We start from the raw sequence: 12554 nt of genomic DNA, 5'->3' as shown, positions 1-12554 counted from the left end.
AGATTTGATTTATAGCCCTTGTCTATACTCCTGAAGCACACTGGTCTTTCTACTTAATATTTGTTGAAGTCTTTATTTAGTAGAAGATTAAGATTGTGATTATAAAGTAAATTGAAAGCATGTTATTGCAGAAATTAAGAGGAAAGAGGGAGGGTGGAAATATTATTATGTTCTTAAAGCTATATGAAATACATGAAATCTTTTCTTTTTATACAAATAAATAAAAACAAATAAATAAAAGTTGGGGGTGGGGAGTAAAGCATGTCCACATCACAATCCTACTCAGAGACCTTTAGTGGTGCTCCATTACCAATAGACTCAGGTCTTAGCAAAGGCCTCAAAATTTTCCTTTTTTTTTTTTTTCAGCAATACACAATGAGTTTATGAAACTCAATTTTCTTCTAGTCTGTAATCTAAGAAAGTGAAAAGTGTCTTTCAAAATTGCACCATACATTGCATGTGTCAATTGTAGTACATTATAACAGAAATGAATACAGTACAGATTTCTCTCATTTTCACATGTAAATTTTGCACCAACTAATATAATCCCAACTACTTTTGGTGACCAAACAAGAAAATTCATATCCAAAATCAATTCCAGCACTGGTGACACCAATATTTTAGGGAAAAACAATTGCATTAACATATAAATTCAGTTGTTACATACATGTAATACATAATATTCCTCCATAAATGAATGTTTCCTATAAATTAAACTAAGCAATATTAAAACAAACCTCTCTAACATTTTATACACATTTGCTGCTGTTGCATAATGTGAGAACAAAAGAAGCACAAATTTCCTCTGCCGGAGGAGAAGTTCATGAGGTCAGGAGAGCCTACTGAGCAGTTAGTGTGGGCATCCCAACCCTTGACAATAAATTTGGTTCCTGTAAGACTGACATTCTCATGTGTTCCGTATGGTCTTTTTTTTTTAACTTTTATTTAATGAATATAAATTTCCAAAGTACGGCTTATGGATTACAATGGCTTCCCCCCCATAACGTCCCTCCCACCCCCAACCCTCCCCTTTCCCATTCCCTCTCCCCTTCCATTCACATGAGGATTCATTTTCGATTCTCTTTATATACATTCAAAGAAGGAGGTACCTTTCTCTGAAGGGAGGAGAGAACCTCCACTTTGACTATGACCTTGTCTAAACAAGATAAGAGTCGGAGAACTCAAGGGGCTTCCATAGCCTTGGAAACGCATCACTGGTGCATAGGGAGATTACTGATGCCATAGACAGGAGTGTCAATTTGTAAAGTCAACAACAGGAGTCACTGTGCACTTACTCCTCATGTAGGATCTCTATCCTTAATGTGCTGTACATTGAGGCTTAATGCTATAACGAGTACTCAAACAGTATATTTCACTTTGTGTTTCTATGGGGGTGCAAACTGTTGAAATCTTTACTTAATGTATACTAAACTGATCTTCTGTTAAAAAAAAAAAGAAGAAATTATCAATTCCCAACTTGACTCTCACTGGGATTAAACATGACAATAGGTCTGATCTGATTTCATCATCATTTAAAAAATCATCTATTATTTTTCACCTTATGTTTCTGTGTGGGAGCAAACTTGAAATCTTTACTTAATGTATGCTAAACTGATCTTCTGTATATAAAGAGAATCGAAAATTTTCCTTTTTTTTAAAAAAAAAGTGTATTTATTTATTTGAAAGTCAGAGACAGAGATATCTTTCATCCGCTGATTTACTCCCAAATAGCTGCAATGGCCAGAGCTGGGGTGGTCCAAAGCTGGGAGTCAGGAGCTTCTAGGTCTCCCACGTGGGTGGCAGGGGCCCAAGTGCTTGCAGCATCCTCCATTGCTTTCCCAGGCTTATTATTTGGGAGCTGAATCAGAGATTCAGCAGCTGGGACACAAACCAGTGCTCATATGAGATGCCAGCATTGCAGACAGTGCCTTAAACAGCTGTACCACAATGCCAGGACCTCAAGTGATATTTTAAACTTGCCAGTATATAATTTTCTCCCTTTACCTCTTTCTGCCATTTCAAGTCTCACTGTAGAAACCTCATATCACAGGGAAACCACTGTTCTTTTGTGTGTGGATTTTTCGACTCAGTAACTGGGCATTAACCATTTATTATTATGTTATTTGCTTGAATACATACCCTCATGTATGCTTCTATCACCCAAGAAGGTTTTTTATTTTCCAAAGAAAGATTAGTCTTATAGTCAATAAATCTTTGTACTGTATGTGGCCTGCTTAGAATTAGTGTTTACAAATATTGCTTGATTGATTATTGAGCTGCTGTTTTCTGCCTATTGTGTCAGCTCTATGAGCAGGGGAGAAGAAAAGACATGATTGATGTTCCTTTAATTAGTGAATAAGACTTGCTCATAAAATGATGAAGCAAAATATTAAAAAGTACAAATATTATGATATTAGCAATACATACCAAAAAGTACAGAATAAAGGAACAACAAGTTATATTAGGCCCCCTCTATTCTACATTTGATCCATGAAACAATAGCTCCGTTGTCACCAGGAAACTGGTGAAATGCAAAATCTTGTGTCCTACCCCAGAACTACAGAATCCAAATCAGTATTTGGATCAGCATTGTAGCAATATCCCCAAGTGATACCTTTGCATATTAAACTTTCAAAAGCATTATGTTAGACAGTCTATCTATAACTGTAAGATCTTGTTATGTCTAATGCTTCCATTGCAGTGGTTCTCAAATGGCACATGAGATTCCCTGAACAAAAATTGAATAATCACTGACTTTTTATGATGGCAAAAATAAAATGTTAATTTTGGTAGAATTTTTTCAGTTGTATGTTTTCTTCTATGTGTTTTCCTTAAATACTTGGTCTCTATTACATTCATGTTTCCTGGCATGTAATATGTCTTAGTCTTAGCTATGTATTAGAACTACCTATACCTATATATGACCATTCTCTTCCCAGGATACTTTGATTTAATTGGTCCGGGGATAGATCTAGGGCATGGGCAACTTCTTTATATCTACCCATATGTGTGTAATGGAAAGGGTAGTGTTGAAAACCACTAAGCTATTATAAAATGGCAATTATTTAAGGAATATATATCATTGTTTCATGACATTCTTTAATGAATACTATATCTTTAACATATTCTGTCATATTTGAGAAACTATATTCTTATGTATAATTTTTGTCACTCAGGCAAAGAGACTAGGTTTCCTATGACTTTTTTTATCCAAAAGCCATTTTGTCTTTTCTGTTGTTGTTGTTAGAGGGGTTTCAGATAACTGATGACTTTTCTTTATATCATAGCTTGACTGATCTATAATTCCCAAAATTTGCCTTCTATTTCTTCTACAAAGTTAGGCTGCTCAACCTCCTTTATTTTTTAAAAGGTTTTATTTATTTGAGAGGTGGAGTTACAGAGAGAGAGAGAGAGAGAGAGAGAGAGGAAGACAGAGAGAAAGGTCTTCCATCTGCTGGTTCACTCCTCAAATGGCCACAATGGTGGGAGCTAGGCCAATCCAAAGCCAGGAACCAGGAGCTTGCCCCAGGTCTGCCACACAGGTGCAGGGGTCCAAGGACTTGGGCCATCCTCCACTACTTTCCCAGGGCATAAGCAGAGAGCTGGATCAGAAGAGGAGCAGCTGGGACACGAACTGGTGCCCATATGGGATGCCAGTGCCACAGGTAGAGTCTCAGCCTACTGTGCCCACAGTGCTGGCCCCAGTCTCCTTAATTTTTATATCTTTTAGAACTTATATCACCCATATGGGCAGCTTAAATCTCAAAGATGTGTTTAGAAGTCATTATTAGGCCATAATTAGAAATAGTTGATTATGTAGAATAAACATGTCAGTAAACCAGATGGATGATTTGTCTTTTCTGGGACACTCCCTTTTATGTTTAAAAAATGAGGCTCCTAAATAGAAATGTGTAATAAATTCAGACACAGCATTGTTTTTCTTTTCCAGAGCATGGACAGAACATCAGGAATATGGATTAATTATTGATGGCTCCACATTGTCACTTATCCTAAATTCTAGTCAAGATTCTGGTTCAAACAATTATAAAAGCATTTTTCTACAAATTTGCATGAAGTGTACCGCAGTGCTATGCTGCCGGATGGCACCATTACAAAAAGCCCAGGTAACTGAATTTTAGGTAACATTCTATTATAAGTCCTTCTGTACTTATATATACCTGTGTTTCAGTTAGTTTCTTCTTCAAAGAGCCATTATTACCATCAAATTTCTTTTGCCCTGGCTTTTTCCTTTTTATGATAAAACCCAGTAGTCTTCCCCTGAATTGAATTAAGCCTGTGCTGTACCTTGTTTTCCCCTCAAGTTAGTTGTCCAGTTCCTCATCTTCTAGGCTTCTCTGCTGACTGATTGGTGCCTGCTGCCTCCCTCCATTCCAGTGCTCCTGGCTCCTCTATGATATTAGCACCATGCATTCTTTCTGTTCTCAATCTGTTGTCTTACCTACAGGCAAGGTTGACCCAGTGCTTGGTGCTATTTTCCATTCCCTTCCTGAGTTCTCCTCTTTTAGTTGACACTATCAATTATGTCTCCTTAAAATTCTCTTTCCTTGGTTTCTGTGATGTTCCACAGTCCTGATATTCTTCCCTCTTTGGCAACCTAGTGTCTTCATATTACCTTCTGTATTCTCTCTAATTATCAGTTTTCTTTAGGGTGAAGTCTTCTCTCTCCTTTTTACTTTATGGACTATGTCTCTGGATAAGCACATCCATTTCTCTGGCTTCCATTGAGTTAACTCTGGCTCTGACCTGTTCTTAATGTTATGTCTCCTATTTCTAGCTGTCTGCTAGACATCTCCATATAGATTCCACACTGTCACATTAAATTCTAGTATTTAAGCATAATTTTCCTACTGAGTTTGCTTTTCCTTTGTCTTACATTATTCCTGCTACTACTATTTTTCTTTTGTTTCCTAAGTCTTATTTTACCTTTTATTCTTCTTTCCCTATATGTCCTGTTGATCTTATCTACCATTGTCATGGCTGTCATTTTAGTTCTATCTTTTGAAACTTTTTACTACCACCCTAGTCCAAACTCTAGTGTCATTATACACAGACTATTTGGTTTAATCTCACTGATGTCTTTACTGTCATCCTTTTCCTTTAATCTGTTTCCCCATACTCCCAAATTAATCTGGTTAAAACACTACTCTTTCCATCATAAATTCTTTGTCAAACACTTTCAGTGATTTCATAATTGCTTAGGATAAAGGGCAGTTGGCATCTGGGGCTCACCTCTATTGTCTTCTCATATATCTTTACATACCACATACTTTGTATCCATTATCACTCCCTTGTCCAACACACATTCTCCAGTTACATTGATTAAATCTTCATTGTTGGCCGGCGCCGTGGCTCAATAGGCTAATCCTCTGCCTTGTGGTGCTGGCACACCGGGTTCTAGTCCCCGGTCAGGGCGCCGGATTCTGTCCCAGTTGCCCCTCTTCCAGGCCAGCTCTCTGTTGTGGCCCGGGAGTGCAGTGGAGGATGGCCCAAGTGCTTGGGCCCTGTACCCCATGGGAGACCAGGAGAAGTACCTGGCTCTTGCCTTCGGTTCAGCACGGTGCCCCGGCTGCAGCGCGGCGACCATTGGAGGGTGAACCAACGGCAAAGGAAGACCTTTCTCTCTGTCTCTCTCTCTCTCTCTCTCACTGTCCACTCTGCCTGTCAAAAAAAAAATCTTCATTGTCTTACTTCCATATACTGTACTAAGGACAACTTTAAATTTTTTTCTCATTTTGTTTTGCCCTCTGAAACTCTCCCTGAATTCTTCTGCCCTAACATGGAGTTTACTCATAATAAAATACAACTCAAGCACCACCTCTTCTAAGCTGCCTTTCCAGCTCCTCAGTCCAGGGTCATCTGCCTTACCTTGTTGCTTTTAACTCAGTTACATACTTTTTCAGTTACATACTTTTTCACTTTCGTATATACTTTGTAGGATATTCTTTTATGTGGGTTAGTCTTGCTTCTTTAGATTCTTCAGCTACTTGCCCCAGACTAGGGGATGGCTGCCACACACACAAAGCTTAGATTAGTCAGGACATTGCCTCTGTCTCCTTTCCAGCTCGCAGTTCCTACTTTAATTAGAGTCTGTTCTTTCTTTTTGTCAACCTTCAAAACCTCGGTTATCTCCAACTGGGAAATCAGATCCAATCAGAATAGTATCCATAGGAATCAGTCCACTTGGACTGGTGTTGTGGCGTAGCAGGTTTAATTGCCACTTGCAATGCCAACATCCCATATTGGAGTACCAGTTCTAGTCCCATCTGCTCAGTTTCCAATCCAACTTCCTGCAGTTGCACCTGGGAAGGCAGTGGAAGATATCTCAAGTGCTTGACCCCTGCCTTCTATGTAGAAGACACAGGTGGAGTTCCCGGCTCCTGGCTTCACCATGACCCAGCTCTGATTGTTGTGTCCATCTGGGGAGTGAACAAGTGGATGGAAGATATCTCTCTCTCTCGCTCTCGCTCACATTCACTCTCTCACTCACTCTCATGCTCATGCTTACTCTCTCACTGTGTCACTTCACCATTCAGATAAATAAATCTTTAAAGGAAATGAAATGAGATGTATCCTTTTAGTCAGAGGCTTGCCTCCAGATCTCTCTTTTTTTCCCCCTTATATTCATTTTCTGCTGCTTACATTGTTCACCAGGGTTCTTTTTATTTTTGTTATTTTATTTTTAAACTTTTTAAAAAAGATTTATTTTTTGACAGCCAGAGTTACAGAGAGAGAGAGAGAGAGAGAGAGAGAGAATATCTTCTATCCACTGGTTCACTCCCCAAATGGCCACAACAGCCAGTGTTTGGCCAGACTGAAGCCAGGAACCAGGAGCTTTTTCCAGATCTCTCACCTGGGTACAAGGAATCAAACACTTGGGCCTTCCTCTGCCACTTTCCCAGGCCATAGCAGGGAGCTGGATTGGAAATGGAGCAGCTGGGACTTGAACAGCACCCATATAGGATGGTGGTGCCACAGTACCGACCCCCACCAGGATTCTAACTACTCCACTGTCCAGGCAGATTCCTGATTTACATGCTACTTCTCCGTGTAGAATATAGCATCCCTGTGGTTCAATACACTGTTTTATTTCTCTCACTTTAGTCATTTCTCCCAGTATGTCACCTACTCATCTGTCCATTTAGGTGATGTACAAGTCACTATCTCCAGTCCAGATATTTTGGGTTCTACTTAAGCTGCTTCCAACCCATCATCTTGGCTATGTCATTATCACCCCAACTTTATCTTCTATATAGTCCAGCCGTCATTTTCCTTGGTGTCTTATTTCTGTTACTGAGCTCACTATGCCTCCAGGTTTCTAGGTTCAAAACCTTGAAATCTGTATTGATTTCCCCCATGCTTTCCTCTTCCATATAGTATCAGTCACCAAATTCTTTTTTCTAGTACGTTGTCTTTTCCTTTCTTTTCATAATCTTCCAGGGCTAGGAATTTACTAGCTTGTTGAATTACACCCGGTAACTAGCCACCAAACCTCCCTCTCTGTCCATAGTACTAGCTTTCCTCCAGTTATTCCTGTTCTCTGATGCCACTTGCATAATGTCACTCCTTGTTGATTTCAAGAGAGTTTATTTTGGTGCAAGACAAACTGAATTCCATGAATATGAGGGATCTTCAGAAGTTCACAAAAAAGCATATTTTGAAAAAACTATGCCTGAGTTTCAAAAAAATTTATACCAAAATAAGCTTATCTTTTAATGTTTATAAAAACTTTTGAAGTACCCTCAGACATGAAAAATCATTAATCTGCTCAAATCAGATCTACTTTATGAGTAGACAGTACATTCCTGGCTGTTTTCCTTTTAATGTCTTTCCCTTCATCTGGAATATTCCTTTCTTCCCCATCCATGGAAACCTTACTACTATTTCATCATTTATACCCATCATCCTTCTACATAATCATTCCTCATCAGTCTGGCATATAGTAGCCTCTCCTCTGACATGATAGGCTTTCCTAAGTGGATGATTTAGATGACAATGTTATGCACTCCTGCCCAATAATACATTTTGTTTTCTGTATTGTTCTAGTTGCCTAATATTCTTTTATTGATGATTTGTCTCTATTTTTTCATTATGTTTCTTAAGGTGTATGAACCAAGCCTTTTTTGGATCTTAGCACACTGCTTTCCACAGTGTATTGCATGCATTTATAGTTTGTGAATGAATACTTCTTTGAAAAATCTTTCCTTTTTCGTGAAAACTGAGCTAGTGATTGGAGAGAAGCTTTTAGTTTCAGTGACTTGGGACTCAGTGAAAAACTCCATGTTTATCTAAATTTTCCATGGTTTTACAGGATGAGTTTTAAATCTTTTAAAATCTATGTTTTCCTATGGAAGCTGTATCCTTGATAATTTTGTCCTCCCTAGGTCTTCTCTGGCTGCACTTCTTTTTCCTGGAGGTTCAGATCATTACTGCATACAATGCAACAGGTGCTATTTAGTTAACCAGTGTTGTAGCCCATAAAAAACATTAAGTTTGAGTTCTTTAATTTTTTTCTACTCTTTTCCCCTTACAGGTTATTTCCGACAGTCTCATACATTTTTTTTTTAAGAAGAACTGAATTAAAGGGAAAGATTGGGGGGAAAACTGACATTTCATGGTCATATCAATTTTGTTTTAAATGGAATTGGATGTGGATTTTTTTCTGTGTCACTTAATACAACTAAAACCTGCCTGAGTTTTGTTTAAAGGACAGACCACATGGTGCCTTGACCTTGTATAAATTACTTTTAATCACTTCAGTGATGTTGAAATGGATTTCGCTTATGTTAACTGCTCAGAGCAATTGTGAGAACAGAATTTGTGCAAAAATATTTATCTACTGAATTATTTAAGCTTTTTCAAGGCTGCTAGAATCCAGAGGGTTTTGAGGTATGGCACATAAAGCATTGATTATCTGAAATATAAGGTGAGAATGTAGCTGCTTACCCAATACAATTTCTATGAGTACCTTTCTCAGCAGAAGGAAAAACAGAAGTGTCTTCACACTAAGGCTGAACATTTTATTCATTACTTGCTGTGAACTGTGTGTACATAGCTACACAGTATCACTTACTTGTCTTGAAGAGACACTTGGAATAGTAGCAGGTTTTGAACACATATCTTGGGCATCTTTCTTCAAATCTTATTCCCCTTTAATTGGCTTCTTTTAAAATGTAGCTACATGTAAAAGATGCCAAACCACATCAGGCAGTGAGAGACTGAGTAAAATTTAGATGGCAGCCAGGTAGGTATAAGAATTTAACATTAGGCCGGCGCCATTGCTCACTTGGCTAATCCTCCGCCTGCAGTGCCAGCACCCCGGGTTCTAGTCCTGGTCGGGGTGCCGGATTCTGTCCTGGTTGCTCCTCTTCCAGTCCAGCTCTCTGCTGTGGCCCGGGAGTGCAGTGTAGGATGGGCCCAAATGCTTGGGCCCTGCACCCGCGTGGGAGACCAGGAGGAAGCACCTGGCTCCTGGCTTCAGATCAGCGCAGTGTGCCATCTGTGGCGGCCACTTGGGGGGTGAACCAACAGAAGAGGAAGGCCTTTCTCTCTGTCTCTCTCTCACTGTCTAACTCTGCCTGTCAAAAATAAATAAATAAATTTTTTAAAAAAGAATTTAACATTAGATAAATTCCTGGGGATAAGGGTTGTCTGGATGGTCTTCGGAGAGATAGCATTGTCAGCAGGGAAGAGAAAATAAAAGAATAAAAAACATTGTCCTCTGACATCCCACTTTTATTCTAGTATACCTATTAACGTTACTCTAAATCTGTTTTCTAGCCTGCACTGTTGGACATTGAACACATAATCTGAAAGGACACATGAAGCAGTGACAAAAGAGGGAAACATGTTGATCTTTACTGTGTGTGGGAGGCAAGCTTTTTGATAGTTCATAAGTGTACAGAATCAGAAACAAGTGGGTGCTGATATTACATTTTGAATGGCTATGTTCTGCATCTAAGAATTCAAGTCTCTTGTACATGTATGAGCAAACTACCTTTCTATTTGGAAGGCCACCATTTATTTACAAGTGTGAATGAGGCATAAATCCCTAATGTAGTCCAATCTCATATTCTGCTTTGACCTTTTCTAACCTCTTATATATTTGTTGTTTAGATTGTCAGAATGGTGAAGAATTTAAAAGGCAGTCCAATAACACTGTCAATAGGTGATGGTGCCAATGATGTTAGTATGATCTTGGAATCCCATGTGGGAATAGGTAAGAACGATCTAATGAGATGACAGCTGTAAACTATCACTAGTGTGCTCTTATGTAGATAGATTGATTGTTTTGATTGCTCATCTTGAATTTGAGTTTGGGCATGTTAACTGTTAACCAATGAAAGGCCTCATCTGATAATGGAACACGTTGATCCCATGGTCCTACCCCTGGTGGGAATATGCCAATACAAAGCTAAAGGATATTTTTTTTTATTATTCTAGTAAAGTGAATTTCCTAAACCCACTGCAGCACAATTGATTGTTCAGCTCTGACTTCAATAAGCCTGCATGAAATCTTAACAGATGTTCTCACTCTTGGCCAGACTGCCTTCTTATGTTGCTGCACTATATCTTTTGAGATTCCTAACTGTTTGGGCTAAGAAAGTATAATTGATAAGATGGTTTCCCACTAGTTATGGGTGGTTTGGGCTATAGTATTGAATTTGTATGTTGACATACAACACCAGCTTTTCTACTACCTGTATCAATTTTTTCCCTGCCAAGCTACAGTTAAGCAACAAACATAATGGCTCAACAAGTTGATTTTTCATTTTTCTTTGTTTTGTTTGGGAGGTGGGTACAGATATGGAATTGGTATTACAGAGTAGGTTCCCAAATGCTGTTTTTTATTTGTAAGTAGTCCTAAATAGCATGGCACTCTTAAATTGTCTCTGGTTATCCTGTGTGGAAATGGTCTAAAGCTGCTTGAACTCATGGGATTCTTGAGCTTCTAGTCAAGAGTTTCATTCACAAAAAGGAGTTTACCATTGTCTTATTGAGCTCATAGACCACGAAACCAGTTCTTTGAGCGACATTAATGCAGCACCTGGTCTAGCATTATGTACAAGTAAGCACTTATTGAGTACCTTGAAAACAATTTTTTCATGTAGAATCCCCCCCCCAGATAATTTGTCTTGTAGTGATTGAAATGGTCATCCCATTTAATTGTTTCATATTTTGTTAACAAATAAGGACTTACCAATCAAACTTAGTTTTTACTTTGATTTGCTAAATTTCAGTGTCACTGTTTAAAAGAAAGCATTTTTTTTGTTTAAAAATGAAATGCTGAACTGTACAAATGAGCTGTAACATTTAAGCAAGTAGATAGTATGACTAATACAGGGAGTTGGTTATTCTAAAAAGTACTCACCCTATAGAGCTATTCTCTTTTTAGGTATTAAAGGTAAAGAAGGTCGCCAAGCAGCCAGGAATAGTGATTATTCTGTTCCAAAGTTTAAACATTTAAAGAAACTGCTATTGGCTCATGGACATCTATATTATGTGAGAATAGCACACCTTGTACAGTATTTCTTCTATAAGGTATGTTATAAAATATTTGAATTTAAATTGTAATTTTTAGTCCAGCATTGGCTCAGTGTGGTCATAATTTGGTCCCCTTTTTTCATATTTATTTTGTGTCCTGATACTGCAATTTGCAATCAACAAAGCGGAGAATGGTCTGTTTCATGAATCAGAAAGTAGAAATATGAAAGATATTTAAGATGAATTTTTATTTTTTTAAAAGATGTATTTATTTGAAATGTAGAATTACAGGAGGAGGGGGCAAGGGAGAAAGAGGTCTTCCATTTGCAGGTTTATTACACAAATAGCTTTAACAGCCAGTTCTGGGTCAGACCAAAGCTCAGAAGCCAGGAACTCCATCCTAGTCTCCCACATGGGTGGCAGGAACCCAAACACTTGGGCCATCTCTGCCTTCCCAGACACATTTAGCATGAAGCTAGATCAGAAGCAGAACAGCCAGGACTGGAAATGAGACTATAATATGGGATGTCAGTGATTCAAGTGGTGTCTTAACTCACTGTGTCACATTGCCAAACCCAGGATGAATTTTTAAAGACAACTTTTTTGAATTACAAATTAAGTGCTGTAAATTGTATCAGCTAGAAGTATACTTCTGTGAGTGGTAACAAATTTGTATATTCATGTAATCACCACCCCATCAAAAAGATAGTATTTGGATCATTCTACATAGTTTTCATATATTCCTTCCAAGTCTCCTTTACCTTACCCCAGATAAAAATTAATCTATTTATATCACTGTACAATGCATAGTCATATAAATAATATAGAATATATATAGTTATAATGTGTCATGTAATCTTAAGTTTTCACCTATTCTCGAACTTCATATAAATGTAATCATGTGTATTCTTTGTATCTAGCCTATTTTACTAGTTTTAGAGTTTCATGCATGTTGTGTCATGTATCAATAGTTTTCTTTTTAATACTCAATAGTATTTCAAACTACTTTTTATAGTAGTATAGAGTCATTGATCAAATGAAATTACAAAAAT

The 12554-nt window shown here is 38.0% G+C and overlaps 1 protein-coding gene across 20 annotated transcripts in view; it reads left to right on the top strand.

The window, feature by feature from the left end:
* The window catches only part of ATP11C (ATPase phospholipid transporting 11C (ATP11C blood group)), a 207067-nt gene that overhangs the window by 143770 nt on the left and 50743 nt on the right, over positions 1-12554 (top strand). For all 20 annotated transcript variants that reach the window (XR_016227723.1, XR_016227720.1, XR_016227721.1 and 17 more), the window contains 3 exons: positions 3950-4124; positions 10135-10237; positions 11414-11559. Coding sequence is in view for 16 of the 20 variants with exons in the window: in XM_089323865.1 (XP_089179991.1) it covers positions 3950-4124; positions 10135-10237; positions 11414-11559 (424 nt within the window). In the remaining 4 variants the exon portion in view is untranslated. The remainder of the gene's footprint in view (positions 1-3949; positions 4125-10134; positions 10238-11413; positions 11560-12554) is intronic.

This window comes from Oryctolagus cuniculus, chromosome X (assembly GCF_051225735.1).
Source record: "Oryctolagus cuniculus isolate XC-2025 breed Fujian yellow rabbit chromosome X, ASM5122573v1, whole genome shotgun sequence".
Lineage (NCBI taxonomy): Eukaryota > Metazoa > Chordata > Mammalia > Lagomorpha > Leporidae > Oryctolagus > Oryctolagus cuniculus.
This window is presented reverse-complemented; position numbering and strand designations above follow the sequence as displayed.